The 24,821-nt window shown below is 35.3% G+C and overlaps 1 protein-coding gene across 1 annotated transcript in view; it reads left to right on the plus strand.

Annotated features, from left to right (window-relative positions):
• The first annotated feature begins 1,556 nt into the window (after positions 1-1,556).
• LOC128226822 (lachesin-like) overlaps positions 1,557-24,821 on the plus strand; it is a 31,732-nt gene continuing 8,467 nt past the window's right edge. The window contains exon 1 of the mRNA XM_052936893.1: positions 1,557-1,786. Coding sequence (XP_052792853.1) covers positions 1,711-1,786 — 76 coding nt within the window. The 5' untranslated portion in view covers positions 1,557-1,710. The remainder of the gene's footprint in view (positions 1,787-24,821) is intronic.

Here is a 24,821-nt window from a genome sequence, read left to right on the forward strand (position 1 = left end):
GTGTTTCGTCAGTTAAGAGCTTTTTTATTCACCAAGGTTTCATATCGTTATAGCTTGCCAAAGTTGATCGCAAAATTGTTATTGCTGTAATAGTGGATAATTGTGCTGGAGCTACACACAAACGTATATCTTAATGCATGGCATAAATCTGTTTCATACTGCCATACAAAAGGTCCCCAACAGCCCTTTATTTTGTAGCCAGAAGTGGTAGAGACGCAAGTGAAGTGTTTCCAAACGCTACCTTTAATAGGGGTCAGAATATTCCCTTGTGATATGTTAGTGGAATAAGATCCCCAATTCCATAATTGTGCTCCTAACCGAGTACAGGGATCCAGTCAGTGAGGTAAAGCAAGCCTTCGTACTTCCTATATATTTCGTGTATAATATTTCAGCTGCATTATTCTCCTGAAAAGTTAGCCAGTAGCGAATTGAGATGGGTTTGTGTTTTGTTTGGTATTGTGCAATGTGTCTGTTGTTTTTCAATCTTGTTTTATTTGTGTTGATTTTTAGTACGCAAACTTATTTAAGGTTGTATTGATATGTGTGTATGCATTTTAAGTTCATGTATGGTCTTCTGTTTGGTATAACTTTCTATAGCGAAAACTAAAGGCACAACGTTATGGCTAAAACCTTACAGGACACCTCTGTCCAATGTTATTCTTTAATTACCGCGTTTGCTTCATGTATATTTGTATTTGTAATATAGTATGAACACTCATCTTTTTCTTTTACAGCTATTGTACATTTCGTAATAGTAAAATGACGTGAAATAACATTTTAATGATTAAGAATGGGCTGGGTGATGCTTGTTCTGTGATCGGTTATAAAGGCTCGTATAAGAGCTTATGTTGTCTCTAAAGGTATTGCCGATTTTAAAACTAAATCTCATCTATTTACTGCTGTTCAAATAACCACAAAATGTTAGTATATCAAAGAATTAGAAAAACTAAACCAAATTCATTTCAATTTGTTATATTTCTTTCCTTCTTTAACAGAAGAGTTGTTTATTCATGAGAATGATTTTTAAACTTTGAGTCTTAATGAAAGGACATTGCAAACATATTAAAAATTAATACTATTTCATGACTTGATTTGAGCATTGGAACTGACAGTAACCCACATACTCGATAATTTGGCTTTTACTTATATAAATGATCCATGACTTCTTTAAATGGAAGTAACTATCCGACAGAAATACATGGATCTTAAAGAGAACGGAGTTTAAAGAAACCCATACATCATCGTCACTGAGAAATTCTCAGATGCTTAATAGCCATTATTTCTTTCTTTGAATGCGCGTTTGAAGCTTCACTGTCCCTTTAGGAGTTAAAAAGACATTTTCTTAAATGTTTGCGAACAATCTCGCTAAATTAATAGGAGCAAGTAATTCAATTACCGGAGCGATATGTCACTATATCACCTACAGAGAAATTGACCTATCAAATACTCCGATACAGCACTACTGTCTTCCCGTCAGGCATTATCGATCCACGATACACGATCTCTGATTGGGTATTTATTTGTTGTCGCCGTTGCAGATGAAAAGTTGCGCCGGAAATAATTTCCAAAATTTGCGAACACGTGTCGCCATAATGAATAAGAAATTTATGTGAATTATTTATATGTTAACATTTGGATATAACGATCTGTTGTGTTACGAAGTTATATTATAAAGCTGAACAAGTTAACATTGTGGCGGTACTTACAGTCATGGGACACTTCGTGCACGGATTGGAGTTTTTATTGTGCTTATTCTTATTTCTACATAAAGGAATTTCAGTTTATTGTAAGTGTATATGTTGTATATCTATGTAACCTTTTTTGTACCTCAAATTAAATTCAAACTGGTACCATTTTTTGTGCCGTGTTACTTTTGCTTCTACCGCTCCTATTGCACAAACAGGACTGTATTGTTTCTGAAAAATATGTGAAACAGTCGCGTATTGAATACTTTTTAAACTTGTAAACGAAATTATTGTTATGATAATGACGATATGTTTTTAATTTTGTCAAAAAAACATTAAGTACTTCGACTCACTTTATTATTATTATTATTATTATTATTATTATTATTATTATTGATGATGATGATGATACAACTCATAATAATATGTAGGATTTTTTTTTGGTGTTTTTGTTGAAAATAGTGTTGCTGTTTAAATAAAAAGAATAGGTGATCGATGCTAAAATACAAACGTACGTAGCCCGAGTTGTTCTTACACTTCAACTCGGAATTATTGAACATAAATAACCATGATTGTTGAAATAGCTTGCTGAATGGGCCACTGAATCATTGATCAATCTCATGTTTTGATAACATTGTTTTTAAAATATTATCATTTGTTCTATTATATGAAAAGAACCGTTTGGTTTTACTCTCATTATCAGAAACAACAATAAAACATGGATTTTCATCAACGAAATTAGTATACAAGAAGAAATTAATTCGTTTTATACAAATGTTAAACAAAATCTGCCGTACTCTTTGTGTTGTGTCCTTTGAATGTAATTGTCTGTATCCACTTCATTGTACTTTTTGAATAGTACGTAAAGTGAAGTTCGGAAATGATATTTGATATGCGTTGGTATTATGTGCGAATACTTCACGATGATACTTTAGATGCTTTGAAATGTTACTAGAAGTAGACACATAGCATGAAGGCAGTATGATTAATTGTCTCAAATACCCCAAATTAAGAACTGTATGAAGTTCTTAGAATTTACAAAAGAACATCACCATGCAAATTGTCTTTACGTTTACGCGGACATATGGTGTAACCGCGTCACTCTCGTACATGCTGAGGGGTTTTACTCCCCAACTCATTATATATCGTAGATTATTAATGAGATTAAAATGTAAAACGTATATTTATATATTTAATATCAAATATCCATGTGGCGGTATTTCGATGAAATGTAAATGAACATCGGAACTATCAAGGATGTGTTTTAATAATTATTGATACGAAATTCATATCCAAATTCCACCTCTCTGTGTCATAATGAACATCTTTACTATTTCATACAATTATTGGTAACGAGGTAAAATAAATACGAAATAAACAACCTGTTTAGATAAAACATTGTTTAAAGTCTTTTAAAGCCTTTTTGCCGGATCAATTAACAGGAGTCAATCGACACTTTTTTTCGAAAAGAACGTATCGAGGGGGGAAAGCGAAAAGGTTATATCTGTTTATTTATTTATTTAATGTCTTTTAGAACCTTTTCGCTTTCACCCCTTGGTATGGAAAAACCGGAATCATCATTGCGGTTACACCGCACTTTATTGATTACTTGATTAGAAACGAAACGAAAATGAAGATACAGAAAAGTGGGTTTGAATCTACAAATGTTATGTCGTTTTAAGAGTCAATATTTAAAAGGCGATACATGTGTTCGTTCATACTTTCATGTTCTGGTTCCCGGCATCTAATCATACAGTTAGAAAGTCTTTGCGTAGCAGAAAGGGGAAGGAACTCCAGACTAATACTTTCATACATTATAAGTGTAGGTGTTTGGAGAGCGAAGCAAATATTACGAAAGAAGATTTTATCAGATCTTGGCTCCAACAGTATTCGCATTTTTACGCAAACGTTTATAAACCACGCCGTAATGAGTAATATTCTGTTGATCTGTGCTGATTGATTCCAATTTGAGAAGGATATTTGCATGTTTGTTACCACAATGTGGATTAAAGTTTCTATTTTTAATTGTTTTATTGAATATATTTCGAATTTGAAAATAAATTATTAAGGAGCCACAAGACAAAGTTGCCATGATTTAATAGTCTGTTTTTTTACACATGATCATAGCCATTTTGTCGATATATTTTACCGTTTCAGTGTTACGGAATTTCAACAAATCTATCTCTTCGTTAAATTGCTCAATTCCATATCAAGCCAAAAGATGTATGTTTTTTCTTGGAAATGTGATTTTGAAACGCTTTTCAATATCTGCCTCCCCAACATTCGTTATACGAGTACTGTGAGGTGCACTTACGTGAACTCAATAACACATAAAACAGGTCTTTAAACTCGAAAACACGAATGGTTGTGACGTACATACATTCTGGTGTTGACATTATGTAACTGTTTGGCATTTAGATGCAGTTTGCGTTATTTAGCGTTTCAAAAGTAACAAGTACAGCCGCTACTCCTGCCCAATTGCGAATATGTGGAATGAACTTAATAAACTTGATACTTTCATAAATTGGACCGTTGCCAAAACAACAACGTGTAAATGCCGTCTGTTTGGTAAAGTCTGGTGTTACCCAATAAAAATGAGTTTGAAATTAATTTGGTTGTTAAAATATAAATTAGTGGCATTAGGGTTTCACCGAAAGTAACACTAGAAATTAAATAAACTTCCAAGTAATATCATCAAAAACATTTCGGATGGACTAGATCGCACTGTGAGAAGAAGTGGTAAAGCGCCACAAATCATCAATGGCCAACCTACCCCAGAGTTATGTGCAACGCCATGTCACGTCTATGCGACGGCACTGTCATCCTGTCATGAGGGGCAGGATGAGAACGCTATTGTTAACTAAGATTTGCCACATTGACATTTTACACATTTTCATCGATTTATCGATCTTGTTTGTTAAATATGTGGTTAGATGAAATGAAATAAATAAGATATCATGCCATCTGTGTTCAAGAGTTAAGCACTGGCCGAGAGTCTGCTGTAGATATACACACCCCTCACCTAAATCACCAATTGTATTACAGATTGAACTTAATATTTTTTGAACTTGTGTTTTTGTATGATTTAAACACACAACTTTCATCTTTAGCGACAGTACGTCAGTCATATTGTTTCTCCACGGTAAAACTAATGTTTTCATTTTATTATTTTCTTAGTCTATGGCTTTGCCAGGTCTATGAAATGACACACTTTTATTTTGGTGCACTCCAGTGGTTGGTCAAAAACTCCCATTTCCCAACACTAGATTGATGGCAATGTTTTAAGAAACTGAGTTGGCAAAGTAAGATTGTTTTAACTCTGCAGTTTTATTAACCCGACATGAATGTTTGAACATGAATGTCATAATGAACAGAGATCATTACTTCGTTTATTGTTTATACAGCAGTTCGTACATGCGATCGAAAATGTAATTTCCAACTTACTATTTGATCACTTTATAATTTCTTAAAATTCATTGTCAAGATCAGTTTAAACTGACTATAAAATTTGTTTTCGAAGACGTTGATTACTATTTACGTGGACTGCTACAATAATGAGCGATAAGAGATACTCTTTTATTATTTTGATATTTATTATGTATCACTGTCTCGAGTCTGCCATTGTAAAAAGTCGTCAAAAGACTCGTTGACGGCCATTTAGGGGAAATTGTTACACTGTATGTCTTTTTCTTGTCTTGTGGCTTTTACTTCCGATAGATGTGGCAGAACGGTTGTGGCTGCTAGGTTAACCGTTGTAGTTTCCATTGTATTTAACATTTGTTATTGCCCTCAATTATACCTTTGCCACTGTCATCAATTATACATTTGCTATTGCCCTAAATGATACATTTGTCATTATCCTCAATTATAGAATTGCCATTGTTCTCAATTATACATTTGCTGTTGCCCTCAATTATACATTTGCTGTTGCCCTCAATTTTGCATTTGCTATTGCCCTAAATGATACATTTGTCATTATCCTCAATTATAGAATTGCCATTGTTCTCAATTATACATTTGCTGTTGCCCTCAATTATACATTTGCTGTTGCCCTCAATTTTGCATTTGCTGTTGCCCTCAATTATACATTTGCTGTTGCCCTCAATTATACATTTGCTGTTGCCCTCAATTATACATTTGCTATTGTCCTTAATTATACATTTGCTGTTGCCCTCAATTATACATTTGCTGTTGCCCTAATTTATACATTTGCTGTTGCCCTCAATTATACATTTGCTATTGCCCTCAATTATACATTTGCTGTTGCCCTTATTTATACATTTGCTGTTGCCCTCAATTATACATTTGCTGTTGCCCTCAATTATACATTTGCTATTGCCCTCAATTATACATTTGTTATTGCCCTCAATTATACATTTGCTGTTGCCCTCAATTTTGCATTTGCTATTGCCCTCAATTATACATTTGCCATTGTCCTTAATTATACATTTGCTATTGCCCTTAATTATATATTTGCTGTTGCCCTTAATTATACATTTGCTGTTGCCCTTAATTATACATTTGCTATTGCCCTTAATTATACATTTGCTGTTGCCCTTAATTATACATTTGTTATTACCCTCAATTATACATTTGCTGTTGCCCTCAATTTTGCATTTGCTATTGCCCTCAATTATACATTTGCCATTGTCCTTAATTATACATTTGCTATTGCCCTTAATTATATATTTGCTGTTGCCCTTAATTATACATTTGCTGTTGCCCTTAATTATACATTTGTTATTGCCCTCAATTATACATTTGCTGTTGCCCTCAATTTTGCATTTGCTATTGCCCTCAATTATACATTTGCCATTGTCCTTAATTATGCATTTGCTATTGCCCTTAATTATATATTTGCTGTTGCCCTTAATTATACATTTGCTGTTGCCCTTAATTATACATTTGCTATTGCCCTTAATTATACATTTGCTATTGCCCTCAATTATACATTTGCTGTTGCCCTTATTTATACATTTGCTGTTGCCCTCAATTATACATTTGCTGTTGCCCTCAATTATACATTTGCTATTGCCCTCAATTATACATTTGTTATTGCACTCAATTATACATTTGCTGTTGCCCTCAATTTTGCATTTGCTATTGCCCTCAATTATACATTTGCCATTGTCCTTAATTATACATTTGCTATTGCCCTTAATTATATATTTGCTGTTGCCCTTAATTATACATTTGCTGTTGCCCTTAATTATACATTTGCTATTGTCCTTAATTATACATTTGCTCTTGCCCTCAATTATACATTTGCTGTTGCCCTCAATTTTGCATTTGCTGTTGCCCTCAGTTATACATTTGCCATTGTCCTTAATTATACATTTGCTATTGCCCTCGATATTACATTTGCTGTTGCTCTTAATTAAACATTTGCTGTTATGCTAAATTATACATTAACTGTTGCCCTCAATTACACAGTTGCTGTTGCCCTCAATTATGCTTTTGCTGTTATCCTCAATCATACATTTGCTATTGCCCTCAATTATACATTTGCTATTGCCCTCAATTATACATTAGCTATTGCCCTCAATTATACATTTGCTATTGCCCTCAATTATACATTTGTTATTGCCCTCAATTATACATTTGCTATTGCCTTCAATTATACATTTGCTGTTGCCCTCAATTATACATTTGTTATTGCCCTCAATTATACATTTTCTTTTGCCTTTCTTAATATAAAAAGCTGCGATAAATGACAAAACATGAGCAGTTTAATATTCTAGTACGTCAAACCATATATTTATTTTCGATCAAACAACACATTCAAAGGCAAAACTATTGTTTGATGCAGTCTAATAATTACGTCAAGCACGAGCAGCAACATGAAAGTTAACACATAATAAAAATTATCACATTATTAAAGTTTTCACATTTACAATGCAATGGCACGGGCCAGGATATGCCTTCTTAACAGACTCCTATGATTGTGTCTAGATATGTTTTCGTTGTGTAGGAGCAGGTTTATCAACTTAATGAGTATTGTCTTTGTGTGCTATCAGATTTCACCAGCAATGGCCTCGCTGGGATAGAAATTTAATAAAGGGCAGATTCCTGTAGCGATAGGATCACTGACTGAAGACAATAATTAAAGTCAAGACGCCATCTATCCACAGTGCTTTGTTTTAATCAAGATTTGATCATCAAACAAGAAACGGTAAATACCAGTGTGGTTTCTCTGAAATATTGTAATTGAACTGATGCAAATGTATCGTGTGTAGCCCCTATGCAATAATTATACTTTTAATGTCCAGCAGATACAGATACAGTGTAGTAAGGTACAACTAAGTCGTCAATGTATAGCGTAACTAAATGCTTCCGATGATTTACGTTCATATTAACATACATGTGTAAGAAATACCATTTATATCTGTAAAATAATTTGTTTTAGAAGCAATAGTAGATGCAGTTATAACTCTGATGTTGTTCATTAAATCGTTAACTTTAACTGGTGTCAACTCCATAAACTGTGATACATAAAGTGTACATGACGTGACGTTACAGATGGATTGATACCTGCAGCGCCATGCCTATATACTTCTTTATTTTTTTGTTTTTAATTCAAGACAAGATCTGGTTACGTTAATAGTAAATAACGTTAGAAGATTTAACAATTCAAAGTGAATCATTTAATAATCCTAAATGTTTCCAAGCGATAATTTCGGAACTGCAAACACACAAAAATCGGAAAAGGTGAAGGGAGTATTACAAACATTACGGTGGACTAGAGTCAAAAACGACAAATAGATCTTTACGTAAAAAGAAACTTGTAACCTGCATTATTTCAACGTATAATGTGTGTAGACTAATTCTTGTTTTGACACACGCCATTTGCAGTAAATGTTTGTGGCATACTCGGAAGCAGCAACAACAGGAATAAACAACAACAACAACAACAACAACAACAACAACAACAACAACAACAACACTATCAACAGCATCAACAACAACAACAACAACAACAACAACAACAACCATATCGACAACAACAATAAACAACAGCTGTTTTTGTATTGGCGGTTATAAATGCAAAAACAAATACAGCTATTTTTTCTTCAAGCATATATTTAACAATGTAAAACATCTAGTTTGATTTAGTGTGAATCTTTGTTTAAATACTGTTGCGTGCTGTATTAAAGCGATGCTTTCCATTAAAATGATACAATAACCTCAACAGTGTTACTTTTGCGAAACATTTTTGGAACAAATGCGTCAGTTTAAAGCAAAATATACTGAAAGGGAAAATTTCTTACAAACTATATTCCAATGTCCGTTAGAAGTGGTAAAACAACGGAAAATGATAAAGTTCAACCGACTGAATTGTAAGACACAAACACATATACATCAAATAAAGTATATCATTGATATAACATAACATAAAAAAGCAACAACTATTAAGAATAGTATCGCTTTGACGTTAGATGAGACCATCAGAATATTTCGAAAGTTCGCTTTTTGTTCTATAAATGATGAAATATGATATTTCGATATCAATCTACGAACCGCAGAGTTATATAATGTTGGTATAGCTGCCAGTCAATACATGACTAACTTAATTATATAACCCGATATATTTACAAATTACCTTTTCCCCTCAAACATATCTTAGTAAGACACTGAGGACATGGTTCGTGAAAGAAAATGCAATGCGCCGTCGCAGGCCAGAGCAACAAGGACGTTTGTTTTGGCGGGAATCAATAACATCTCTTTACTCCGTCTCATAAAGTCTTGTTTCTGTCTATATAATGTCTGGCCTCAATATTGTCTATATTATGACTCTAATATTCATGTTTATGCCACCATCTCTATTTTATTTCAACTCTAATAACGTACTTAAGAATCATTTACAGTTCTATGTGCTGTCGAAAGGAATGTTATTCTGTTAATATGGATCTTTCCTGTCATCAACTATGCAATAAACAAACATTTATGTCGAAAAATCTTTTTATCACAATATCCGATTTGTTCGAGTTAATTTGATTTCCAGCAGAAATACAGAGTTACTTGAGTGTTCCGTGTCAGTGAGAGATATTAAAATGTGTCAGGTTTAGTGGAATGCCGTCATGATTAGGAACAGAAAAAAAACCGTCTGGCCAGGTCTTTTTCAACAGAAATGTGGCTTTATCACCAAGACGGCACAACCATTGTATGTATGTATTTTAGAAATGTCAATTGCAATGAAATTTCCGCTAAATTTTCACCAAGTTGTTTATGGGGCATCTAAAATTTAACACCTTCCAATTTTAAAGTCAATTAAGGCAAACCAGAAATAATTTGACTTGACGAGCACTTATAAGCAAGTTTTACATTCAAAATGATTAAAAGGCTGTAAGTTGTGTAAATATTTCAATCTAAAATGAATTAAATATGTTTTACCGTTTCCTTCACCGCTTCCCGGATTCATTCTCGTCACCAATCGGTGAATCAAATGTGGGATGCTGACAGACCTCTAAATTAAAGCCTACAATTACTGACAAGAGAAAATTTGTAAAACACAGTTACGACAGCCTCTTAATGTGTTTTAAATAGGTTTGTGAAAACATGCCCTCCGAGCCGTCCATTAGGAACGAATTTCTAACCAGAACTGCTCCTATAAATATGGAGTGCTAGGGAAGCTGAGAGGACTATTTTATGTGTTGCGTTGGTGATTTCACATTCGAAATAAATGAAATACCGCGACAAGCCTAGACAAACACATCTCTACATACATGCACTGTGACAATGGAAACCACAGGCACAGGTCCATAAAACAAATATATAACGAAGACCCTGTTAAGAGGCAACAAGTTAAGGCAACACACACCAAAAGAGAGAAACACAATTTGGCCGATGGTTTTGATAAGAGGCAACAAGTTAGGGCAAAACACTCACCAAAAGAGAGATACACAATTGGGCCGATTGTTTTGATAAGAGGCAACAAGTTAAGGCAATACACACACTAAAAGGGAGATACACAATTGGCCGATTGTTTTGTTAAGAGGCAATAAGTTAAGGCAAAACACTCACTAAAAGAGAGATACACAATTGGGCGGATTGTTTTGATAAAAAGCAACAAGTTAAGGCAATACACACACTAAAAGAGAGGTACACAATTGGGCCGATTGTTTTGATAACAGGCAACAAGTTAAGGCAAAACACTCACCAAAAGAGAGATACACAATTGGGCCGATTGTTTTGTTAAGAGGCAACAAGTTAAGGCAATACACACACTAAAAGAGAGATACACAATTGGGCCGATGGTTTTGATAAGAGGCAACAAGTTAAGGCAAAACACTCACTAAAAGAGAGATACACAATTGGGCCGATTGTTTTGATAAGAGGCAACAAGTTAAGGCAATACACAACTAAAAGAGAGATACACAATTGGGCCGATGGTTTTGATTAGAGGCAACAAGTTAAGGCAAAACACTCACTTAAAGAGAGATACACAATTGGGCCGATTGTTTTGATAAGAGGCAACAAGTTAAGGCAATACACACACTAAAAGAGAGATACACAATTGGACCGATTGTTTTGATAAGAGGCAACAAGTTAAGGCAATACACACACTAAAAGAGAGATACACAATTGGGCCGATTGTTTTGATAAGAGGCAACAAGTTAAGGCAAAACACTCACTAAAAGAGAGATACACAATTGGGCCGATTGTTTTGATAAGAGGCAACAAGTTAAGGCAAAACACTCACTAAAAGAGAGATACACAATTGGCCGATTGTTTTGTTTAGAGGCAACAAGTTAAGGCAATACACACACTAAAAGAGAGATACACAATTGGGCCGATTGTTTAGAACTTTGTTAACAACGTGATTAAAGACATCTTTGTAACCTTTAAACGTGAAATATTTCATGATGCGCTTATAGATTTTATTGAAAACCAGTGCAGATGAAGCAGTTGTCTCGAATCTGGTTAAAATACTGAATATCAATAATGTTTTCATTAAACATTCCAAACAGTAAATATTTGAAGGTTAACAACGATTACGTAAACAATGTCGTTAACTTTAACAAGGTTCTGAACAATCGGCACAATATCAGTAAACAACAAAGCCAGACTACACATATTTCAACATCTTGATGTGTGAAAACTTGGGTTACCACCTTGGACCGGTCAGCAAAGTTCACTGTAACCAGCAGTAGTTGTAGAACATTGTATGAAGCGTTGAAACAATAAAAACACGACCACTACAGTACATAACTACCTTTTGTATAGATAAACACCATGTGGTCATCGTAAAGATCACTTGAACATGAAGTAGACAGACAGTAACCACACGGACAACACGACATGAATAACAAACATACATACCATAACAGAACATAATAAAAAAAACTGATGACCTGGGAAAAAACATGTTGTTTACTTTAGGTTGCATATTGGAAAAAAGTAATACAATAGCCGTTTTTTGTTATATTCCTGCAGACAATTCCAAAAAGTAAGATGGCTTTTAGCACTCTATACAATGATAGCATAAACTAGATTTCCCGGCGTACAGCCAGTTCACACGCGCACGGTTCCGCCAGTTGACATACCATAGTAAAATGGTCCTTTTTAGAGTATAAATTTAGGATAGTTAAAGTATACAGTTTAAACAGCAAAGTTGTATGGCAGCAGTATGTATATGGAAATTGCAGCATGGTAAAGTAAAGTGAAGTTGGTAAATAATTTTACAAATTATCTTTTTTATTCTTTAGCTTGCTAGAAAAAAAAAATCTTTGGAAAGTATTGCTAGGATGTACATAAGACATTTGAAGAATAATATATTTTCAGTGAAGCACCACATTATTACAAATTTATTCTTGTTTATAAATTATAAAAGATTATTTGCACATTGAGCATTTACAAGAGGGACTTGTCGCTTCTAAGTTCTATGTAGTTTTGAGAGCACCTTATTTCCTTTGGGAAGCTGTTATATACCTGACTGGCATAAAAGCGGAAAGAGTTATTCCTATATTTTGTTGTTTTTACTGATGACACATCTATCTATCTATCTTCTTGCATTCTATGTTTGACAGCACACAACTATTTAAACACAATGACACAGTACTTCCGCCTTTTAATAAGGTAGTGCCAGACACTGATGCTACAGAATATAATTCTGATGTCGGATGAAATATAAGGAGGTATTAATATTTGTCTGGCACTTATAAGATATTTTCATTTTTGGAGTGATACATAAGAAATTCACTCAGGAGGTGCTTATTTCTTTTATCTGCAACTAATTCGGCCGACTACTTATTACAGCATTTAAAATTGAAGAATAATGTTAGTCATCTTTAAGTTTTACGTTGCCCATACTCGTCATGTGAGGGAGAGCCATGCGGAGAACCTCGGGGAGCTCAAACAGTAGCCTTGCAATGGTCCGATTTAATAGGGAGAAAAGCTCATGGCACCATAGTTTGCACAATATTGAAACGAAAAAGTAACCAACCTACAGTAGAAGTGTTCTTACACGGTACCACATTCTCCGATTTTCGAAATATTTCCGTTAAATGAAATTATCAAATAAAATATAAATCATACTCACGTTTATTCATGTAAACATAGGGCAGAGCTCCACCACGGAAGTGTCAACAGCTCTTTTTCTTTGTACCACCGTAAAGTGGTGGAGCTGGCGTTTAGAGGCCGTGAATCTATGTTTGAAAACACTGATTTAATGCGGAGAACCTCAGAGACCTCAAACGACATGGTTCCAATCTATGTTTGAAAACACCAAAACGCTTTAAGTTCGAAATATTGATAAAAGGTGTTTGATGTGATGTTTTGCAAATTCTATAATAGGTATCTGTGTAAAGTATCCTAGAAAATCTTATATTTTGGCTTGTTTATTTAATCAAACAAGGCAGAAGTAAATATTTGAAATGTTTATGACTGTTTAAAGCTATATATACGCATCAATCAATCAATCATTTTTCTGATTGTTCTAAAAGTCGTTTGAACATTGATTTGTGGCGTGGAAAGGTACCGACACACAGGAAATGTCTGACGGGTGTCTTCAAAGCTTGTTCTGATTTTTCCGTTACTTTGGACCGGGAAATTGCAGTTTATGATTTATGGTTCATGCATACGCATACATCATCATGTTTCTAACTATTGCGAAAAAGAAGCTTTTATACATAGAACAAAATCAGAGGGCATTCAGTACGCAATGCAACTGATTATTTCCTATTAAGCATAAATTTCAGATGTAACATGTGGTTTTACCATAGTGTATATACATGCATAGGATACATTTATTTATTGCTGAATCTTGTAAATTTCTTAATTGCCAATTTGGCACTACAATGTAGCTTTTGTTCGAACACTTTTTCTACAACAAAATTATTATCACTTCATTTGCATAAGAAACAGAATGCACCTCGTACATAGATCACTTGTAATGACATTCCATGCTGAATGTCCCTCGTACATAGACCACCTGTAATGACATTACATACTGAATGCCCCTCGTACATAGACCACCTGTAATGACATTAAATACTGAATGCCCTTCGTACATAGATCACCTGTAATGACATTACATACTGAATGTCCCTCGTACATAGACCACCTGTAATGACATTACATACTGAATGCCCCTCGTACATAGATCACTTGTAATGACATTCCATGCTGAATGCCCTTCGTACATAGATCACTTGTAATGACATTCCATGCTGAATACCCCTCGTACATAGATCACTTGTAATGACATTCCATGCTGAATGCCCCTCGTACATAGATCACCTGTAATGACATTGCATACTGAATGCCCCTCGTACATAGATCACTTGTAATGACATTAAACACTGAATGTCCCTCGTACATAGATCACCTGTAATGACATTCCATGCTGAATGCCCCTCGTACATAGATCACTTGTAATGACATTCCATGCTGAATGCCCCTCGTACATAGATCACCTGTAATGACATTCCATGCTGAATACCCCTCGTACATAGATCACTTGTAATGACATTCCATGCTGAATGTCCCTCGTACATAGATCACCTGTAATGACATTCCATGCTGAATACCCCTCGTACATAGATCACTTGTAATGACATTCCATGCTGAATGCCCCTCGTACATAGATCACCTGTAATAACATTACATACTGAATGCCCCTCGTACATAGATCACCTGTAATGACATTAAACACTGAATGTCCCTCGTACATAGACCACCTGTAATGACATTACATACTGAATGCCCCTCGTACATAGATCACTTGTAATGACATTCCATGCTGAATGCCCTTCGTACATAGATCACTTGTAATGACATTCCATGCTGAATACCCCTCGTACATAGATCACTTGTAATGACATTCCATGCTGAATGCCCTTCGTACATAGATCACTTGTAATGACATTCCATGCTGAATACCCCTCGTACATAGATCACTTGTAATGACATTCCATGCTGAATGCCCCTCGTACATAGATCACCTGTAATGACATTACATACTGAATGCCCCTCGTACATAGATCACTTGTAATGACATTAAACACTGAATGCCCCTCGTACATAGATCACCTGTAATGACATTCCATGCTGAATGCCCCTCGTACATAGATCACTTGTAATGACATTCCATGCTGAATGCCCCTCGTACATAGATCACCTGTAATGACATTCCATGCTGAATGTCCCTCGTACATAGATCACTTGTAATGACATTCCATGCTGAATGTCCCTCGTACATAGATCACCTGTAATGACATTCCATGCTGAATACCCCTCGTACATAGATCACCTGTAATAACATTACATACTGAATGCCCCTCGTACATAGATCATCTGTAATGACATTAAACACTGAATGTCCCTCGTACATAGATCACCTGTAATGACATTACATACTGAATGCCCCTCGTACATAGATCACTTGTAATGACATTACACACTGAATGCCCCTCGTACATAGACCACCTGTAATGACATTAAACACTGAATGTCCCTCGTGCATAGACCACCTGTAATGACATTACATACTGAATGCCCCTCGTACATAGATCACGTGAAATGACGTTACACACTGAATGCCCCTCGTACATAGACCACCTGTAATGACATTACATACTGAATGCCCCTCGTACATAGATCACGTGAAATGACGTTACACACTGAATGCCCCTCGTACATAGACCACCTGTAATGACATTAAACACTGAATGTCCCTCGTGCATAGACCACCTGTAATGACATTAAACACTGAATGTCCCTCGTACATAGATCACTTGTAAATGACATTACATACTGAATGTCCCTCGTACATAGACCACCTGTAATGACATTACATACTGAATGTCCCCCGTACAGAGATCACGTTTAATGATATTACATACTGAATGTCCCCGTACAGAGATCACGTTTTATGACATTACATACTGAATGTCCCCCATGCAGAGATCACGTATGATGACATTACATACTGAATGTCCCCCGTACAGAGATCACGTATGATGACATTACATACTGAATGTCCCCCGTACAGAGATCATGTTTGATGACATTACATACTGAATGTCCACTGTACATAGATCACGTGAAATGATATTACATACTGATTGTCCCTCGGACATAGGACCAGTTGTATATCTCTTGTAATGGTATTAAAATCTGAATGTCCCTCGAGCATAGGGCCAGTTGTATATCTCTTGTAATGACATTAAAATCTGAATGTCCCTCGGGCTAAGGCCCAGTTGTATATCTCTTGTAATGGCATTAAAATCTGAATGTCCCTTGGGTATAGGGCCAGTTGTATATCTCTTGAAATGACATTAAAATCTGAATGTCCCTCGGACATAGGGCCAGTTGTATATCTCTTTTAATGACATTAAAATCTGAATGTCCCTCGGACAAAGGACCAGTTGCATCTCTTGTATCACAACTGACTGTTTTAGCCGTGAAATTATTATTTGACCTTTGATATAACACGAATCATTTAATAGCATATCAATTTCATATCTTTTTGACCCACTTAATTCATGAACTGAATTCTTTGACATAATCACAAAAACTTGGAAACTTCAACGTATGCTTCCAAGAAATCATTTCGACGGTGTTGGCATTGTAATTAAAACTGCAGAGAATAGGGGATCATTTCATTATTCCATTATTGTATGAAGCGTATCGAATTTTCTTTCTGTCTTTAAGTCGATGTCTTTATTGTTTTCTTTTCTTCGGTAAACTAGAGTTCTCTAAATGTTTATCCCAAGACGCAAATTAATTCGTTTAAGTAAATTAACTTGTTTTCCCTAAATATTTATACAATCCCTTTAGGGCCAATTAACCATAATTGCGGGCTAATTTAAGCTTATTACTTACGGCAACTCCATAAATAATTTACAAGATATTATGTTTGTGATTGATTTAACCTGCAAAATATAAATAATAAATAACTGGTTGTGGTTTAGGTAGAGACCTAGCTTGAAAGAATATATGGTTTCTTCGATATTTGACCAGATACCTGAGGAAACAACGATGTTATCAAAATATATTTACGGTCACATTGTTATGTACATTACAAGGAAAATACAACAAAATACTTATGTTCGGGTATGAGCGTTCAACCGTAAAAAAGTTCCTGGTGAAATAACGAACACTATTCATGGCGTCGCAAATGTTTGACTAACTTTTGGCATAGCACTGTTCATGCAAATAAAGAAACAAAACTATTTCTAACTAAACCATGTACAACACAAATTAATACATATGTTGGTAAGGAGAAAACATGCAATAGTTATTTTCTATTAAAGCGTTGCTAGTTTGTTTCAGTCGTTATTTTGGGGAAATAATTATATATTTTTGAATCAAAATTAGTAAAGATTAAAATTAAACCTTGGCATTATGAACAGTTAAAGTAAGGTGTTACATCAAGCACACTTTCATTATCACTTCGTTCTTTCATACCGATCGTAACTCGTGTATCCACAAAATATATTATGGAATTTCTGAGAACAAGAAACACGAGCCATGACAGCTAATAAAGTATGTTTTGTCCCAAAAGTGTTGTTACATCCTCCGAAAACTGTAAAACAATATTTATTACTAATAACCAAGCATCGAGAATGTCGACAGACATTTCTTCTCTACACCCCTGTATGAGTAATGCCTTTCAACATTGGATAGTTATTAAAATACCGATTGTCTAATGGCTGTTTTTGATATGAGTAGGTTATTATAAGTCATACAGAAGCTTTGCAAAGAGAACAACAGCGACCGCTAGAATAAGGTTGTTTTTATTTGTAATACATACAACTAGACTAATAGTTTAAGCTATAGTCACACCAAAGCCAGACCCAACACGGAGCATCCGGGATTAACAAGGAACATCCCGGATCAAGAAATATCTTCATCTGGGGTGATCCTGGGTGAAACTGAGTCGACGGTCTGTAGACGGTCGCAAACATCGCCGCCAGCCCGCACCCAACACGGCACCACTACGGATGAACACGGATGAACACACAGCCAACATTTACCGGTACCAACCATGGCATTCATCCGTGTTCATCCGTGCTTGGCCCGGCATGAACCGTTTAGTCTGGGATGCAGCGGGGTGATCCGTGGCGTCTTTTTACGTTGATGTTCAAAACATATATACGAATTGCTATTTGTTACGTGCTGGATATAAACTACGGGTTCAATCCATTGATCAATTTATAGTGCGTTTTCATAGCAATGATTTAAGATTTTTATATGCATATGTTTAAATTATAAGTTGCGACACCCAAAATCCGAGTTATTTAGATAATTCAAGGGTGCTTTAGGTAACGTAACTGTTTTACCATATTGTCATAGACAATATTGTAAGCTACCTGCACGGTTACTATAGAACGGTTACGACCATTAAACAATACTTTTCAGCGACTTTTAAATGTTTAAGTCCCACAATGGAATTTTGAAATTGTAGAAAAGCTGAAACTCTCTATAGAGGGACTCTTTGCATAGTTGCCTCTTCGGAAACAAGACACCAAGAAAAGGCAAAATTCAGCCTCCAAGACTCTTGGCTAACTGTCAACATATTTGTGAAAAGCATGTATGTTTTGTGGTAAAGTTTAATCTACCGCATCAAAAGTGTACACTATATACAATCATAACTTATATTGTAAGAAGGTATAAGTGTAGAACACAATCAATTATAAGGGTCTCACCCATGTTTTATAGGGCCCAACATTGATTTTGTGTTTATTTTGAATGTTATGTGACCGGAATGATTTTATCAAATACAGTGTATGAAACATTTACAAAGGTTCGAATGATTGAAAAAGTGGCAGGAAATGCTTTACTTTGCCCAAATACTTGGAAACGCTTTTAAAAAGTGGACCATTTTAGGCTTGGATGTTATAGATTATGTTTAAATGAGAATCTACAAGTTCTTGTGTTGTCTTTGTTAATAAAAGTAGATACAATAACACAAGTTTAAAAACTTTCAACACAATCGTTGCCAACATATAATATGTGAACGAGTTGCCTTAAACTCAAATATAACAACATCATAGGCATGCTAAATAACATACTATGAACTTGTAACAGTTCATACCAAATGCTATGTATTCAATAATTTACAATGTAGATGCCCACAAGTTATCGAATACAAAGAAGCAAAATCGTTTGGAAATCGAAGGAAAGTGTAACAGATGCATATGGACCTGAAATCACCGCTTGTCTAATTAGTAGCTATAAAACAACCATTTACAATATCGACAAAAGAATTATTGCTTTCTTTGATCTAGAAAATAGTTCCTTATCCTGGTTGATTGTCCTTACACAAGCTAAATAACCAATTTCTAAGTCATTTATATAGCTTCCAGCCAGGCAGAAATCCCCTTACTTCTGCTAAATCTTTTTCACGACAAATGCGATTCGCTGTAGAACTTAAATATTCATCCATTTCATAGCTAGCACCTGGTCTCGGAGCTATATAAGAATATCTAGATATGTTTCATATCTCACATGGGTTAGAAATGTTACCTTAAGAAGAAAAAAAATGATTATTACAGGTGTTATTTTGAGAAGAAGTGTGACTAAATCCCTTTTAAATAAATTGGAACAGAGTATCTTCAACTGGCCCCTTTGTAAAATATTTTTCACCCGATCACGTTTAAATACGATAAACGTCACTTCCCACACATGACTGATTTTCACTGAGTACGTCACACATAAGCATAATAGTGCATGTAAAGTGAGGCAATAACAAGAGAGCAATATAAACCATTTCAATTAAATTAAAAGAGGTTGCTTTTCTGGGATGGTCGCTGCAGTGTTTGGAATTTTACAAAATTTAGGGTCATCGTTGTTTTGCGGTCAGATTTTTTTATCCTGATGGTACATATGTAAATCTAACAAGTCGCCCCCAAATGCTTTACGATTTCATCAAAGTGAATTCCCCCTTCATGCAGAGGTAATTACGCTGGTCGTGGCAATTCTAGACGTTTCCATGAAAGGCCAGAGACTCCCTTGGTGGTTGTTGAAAACAGATAAAGTCCAGCTCTGCCTCCATAAACCAACAGCCCTTTACCCCTACAAATGAATAGTTATTGTCCAATTAATGCGACTTCGTAAAGTGGTTCTAAAATTAATAGGACATTTTTCATTTTCTTGTGGCCTATCGACATATTGTTATTAATGGTTTTCCACATTGGCAGCTTTTCCAGAGAAAAAAATACAACTTTAGTTAATTTATTATCCGAGAAATTTAATAGGATTTAGCATGGTCGACCTCTCTTGTTTATTAATTCAGAAAACAGTAGAGATATTATTATAACCTAACAAATTGATGTGCAGTATAATATTGATCTCAACATTAAGTAGCAAAGAATCGTGCATTCGTTGGTTAAAATTATGTGTTATTTCTTCTTGTTGTTTTTTTACTGCAAATTTAACAAAACCTTAGAAACAGTTACCATATTTCACGAGTTCCATAAAAACAAAATCGTATTTGGCAGATGTAATTTGATTCTAATTTAAAACAATCATATCTTTACCACCATCTCTTCCTCAAGTGCACTCAGGGGAAATAAAATTGGAAAGAAAACATGATAAACAATATTGTTTAAACATTGCTGTGTGTGAGAAAAGCTCATTTAAAGTAGGAAAGCCTTTAATGTCAGTCCTGTAGCTGCAGTTATCGATTGTCTTTCTTTGCCTTGTCCGTAAACGTTGACTGGCCGCTATATCACAAAAATTCTTATGTCAAATCTCACATTCTCAATCTTAACTCATTTTACCACAAAAATAAAGTATGATACAAGATCGTTTTTACATTTTTTTAAACATATTTTCACGTTGAATCTTTTGTTAATACTCTTTTGTCAATATTCTAAAATGCTGCTACAACAAAAACTATACTTGGGTAATTGTTTAATATCACGACAGTATTTAAGTAAAATCTCAATCACATTCTCAACACATTTTTCCACATAGCATCAAATTTATCAAAACTTGTACATGCCGTTACACCTTTTAAAAGTGCATTCTTTCATTGAATATGTTGATTAAGATTAACTTCTAATCTCCAAAGAAAATTATTCTACAGTAAAAATTCAATTTGTAAATGTGTTCTTAGATCAGACACGTACTTGTTAAGTTAAAAACTTGATTTCAATTCAAAATGAACAAAACAAATGTTATATAATGATGATTTCGTTTCGAATACACACCATTATTGCATAGTCTAGGCGCCGTATTCGGCTTAAAGCATCTTAAGTTATTTCCTAACAAGGGCCGTACTCGGTTTAAGGCATCTCAAGTCATTTCCTAACATGGGCCGTATTCGGCTTAAGGCATCTTAAGTCATTTCCTAACATGGGCCGTATTCGGCTTAAGGCATCTTAAGTCATTTCCTAACATCGGCCGTATTCGGCTTAAGGCATCTTAAGTCATTTCCTAACACGGGCCGTATTCGGCTTAAAGCATCTTAAGTCATTTCCTTACACGGGCCTTATTCGGCTTAAAGCATCTTAAGTCATTTCCTAACACGGGCCGTATTCGACTTGAAGCATCTTAAGTCATTTCCTAACACGTGCCGTATTCGGCTTAAAGCATCTTAAGTCATTTCCTTACACGGGCCGTATTCGACTTGAAGCATCTTAAGTCATTTCCTTACACGGGCCGTATTCGACTTGAAGCATCTTTAGTCATTTCCTAACACGGCCCGTATTCGACTTAAAGCATCTTAAGTCATTTCCTTACCCGGGCCGTATTCGACTTAAAGCATCTTAAGTCATTTCCTAACACGTGCCGTATTCGGCTTAAGGCATCTTAAGTCATTTCCTAACATGGGCCGTATTCGGCTTAAAGCATCTTTAGTTATTTCCTAACATGGGCCGTATTCGGCTTAAGGCATCTTTAGTCATTTCCTTACATGGGCCGTATTCGGCTTAAAGCATCCTAAGTGTTTTCCTAACACGGGCCGTATTCGTCTTAAGTGATTTCCTAACACGGGCCTTAAGTAATTTCCTAACACGTGCCGTATTAGGCTTAAAGCATCTTTAGTCATTTCCTAACACGGGCCGTATTCGGCTTAAAGCATCTTAAGTCATTTCCTTACACGGGCCGTATTCGTCTTAAGTGATTTCCTAACACGGGCCTTAAGTAATTTCCTAACACGGGCCGTATTCGGCTTAAAGCATCTTTAGTCATTTCCTAACACGGGCCGTATTCGGCTTAAAGCATCTTAAGTCATTTCCTTACACGGGCCGTATTCGGCTTAAAGCATCTTAAGTCATTTCCTAACACGGGCCGTATTCGACTTGAAGCATCTTAAGTCATTTCCTAACACGTGCCGTATTCGGCTTAAAGCATCTTAAGTCATTTCCTTACACGGGCCGTATTCGACTTGAAGCATCTTAAGTCATTTCCTTACACGGGCCGTATTCGACTTGAAGCATCTTTAGTCATTTCCTAACACGGCCCGTATTCGACTTAAAGCATCTTAAGTCATTTCCTTACACGGGCCGTATTCGACTTAAAGCATCTTAAGTCATTTCCTAACACGTGCCGTATTCGGCTTAAGGCATCTTAAGTCATTTTCTAACATGGGCCGTATTCGGCTTAAAGCATCTTTAGTTATTTCCTAACATGGGCCGTATTCGGCTTAAGGCATCTTTAGTCATTTCCTTACATGGGCCGTATTCGGCTTAAAGCATCCTAAGTGTTTTCCTACCACGGGCCGTATTCGGCTTAAAGCATCTTAAGTCATTTCCTACCACGTACCGTATTCGGCTTAATGCATTCCTAACATGGGCCGTATTCGGCTTAAGGCATCTTAAGTCATTTTCTAGCATGGGCCGTATTCGGCTTAAGGCATGTGAAAGTAATTTCCCAACATAAGTCGAGTTCTTAAACTTTTCATAGTCAAATTCAAAGAATTGTATAAGGACTATTAACATTAGGGTATGTTTGTTATATAAGCTCAATGAAAATAACGTATTTCATAAATTATAAAGTTTTTATATCTATTCACCATTCAGATACTTAAATAAGGAAAGGGACTTAAGTTACGAAATAACTTAAGATGCTTTCTGAATACCAGCCATTCACTTCGATACCACTTGCTAGATTGAGGTCTCTGCCATCGCAAGCGGATATTTCCTTGAAATTGATTCCTGGTAGCTAAGTAATCCTCGGAAATGGTCCTCCGTTTATGTTGGCATTTGTCTTTCTACAAGAAGGGAACGGCTGTATTGAAGACAATAGCCACTAATTGATCAAAGCACGCGCTCTTCAAATCATAACCGAATGTCAACACAATAACATAATTGTAACAAAATGATGGGCATGAATACTCGAAAGTAAACATATGGCAGCTGTCTAGGGATTTGAAATCAATGTCAATTATTGTGTTTAACAAAGTGATTCTTATCTTTTAACATGCAAAGAATGCAAATAGCAGGCCATTATAGTTCGTTCGGTCGATCCCGACCGACATGCCAATACTTCAACTTGTTTGAATTGAATCACTTAACGCGAGAAACTCTTGTTAAGTCAAATGGCTTTATTTATCAAAACCGACCCGTCTGAACATTTTTTGAAAATAGGTGTAAGTTGAAGGGCAACATTTCTTAATGAAGAGGTTCTCTAATAGGTTTATTAAAACAACTTAGCGTGAATGACAATTACAGTTAACATAACAAACGTAAGGGCAATGAAGAAACCACAACTAAAAGGTTCTTTGATCGATCGCATATAGCGACCCTTCGTGTCGACACCCTTTCTGCTCCCCTTCCAAAAAGAAATTTAGATTCCATCAATAAATACGTCCCCAAGTAGCAATTCGAGATCCGGCATTTGTAATTTGAACTTCTCATAACCAAAACTCATAATCAGAGAAGAATAAACAATGACGGTCGGTATGATTCATTTCAATTTTCGCCACTCACAAGATTTTCTCCGCCAAATTTACGATATGCGCTATAGATTATATCTAAGATGACTTGAGAACCAATTTCAGAAGAATTGTATTTTTATAGCACTGTTTGTTCACTTTGAGCTTTGCGTTTTTACATTCGTCTTTGAAAGCACAAATTGATGCCAGTGGCCTAAACAATAAAGCATGTCCTATTCCTGACATTTTTATAACAGGACTTGTTCCAAAGTTCGTGTCAAATAATTTGTATTCTGGACGAAAGCCTTTACAAGTGAAAAAGGAATAGGCGTACGACATTTTTTATGAATAATTGAAGGGCAATATTTATTTTTATATAATGCAATATGTTAGATGTTAAATTAAGGTGCGCAGTTCTATATACTGGTTGATTGTGTAGTCCATTTTTCGGGGGATATGATTTTGTTACCTATTAAAATACAATATCTTTTCTGTGAATAAATTTGTCCATATTTGTCAAAGACTCAGACTGGAGACTTTTATAAATGTAATTATGTATGTTAAATACATTTTTTTTATTCATGGATGTATCATTTTGTTATTCGAGTGTCAAGCTCGGACTCAGTACTCCATTTGGACGAATTGTCCCTGTTGTGTTATGCTGAACCCAAAACATAGCAGGATATTAGACGTTATTCGTACATGTTGAACGTTTTTGAACCGAACTCCTTTGTATTTATGTTCCATTCCTATTTTACATATTTATAAATAAAAGCCACAGAGTAGTTTTATACAATAGTAGTTGTTTTTCT

This window comes from Mya arenaria, chromosome 3 (assembly GCF_026914265.1).
Source record: "Mya arenaria isolate MELC-2E11 chromosome 3, ASM2691426v1".
NCBI classification, from domain to species: Eukaryota; Metazoa; Mollusca; class Bivalvia; order Myida; family Myidae; genus Mya; species Mya arenaria.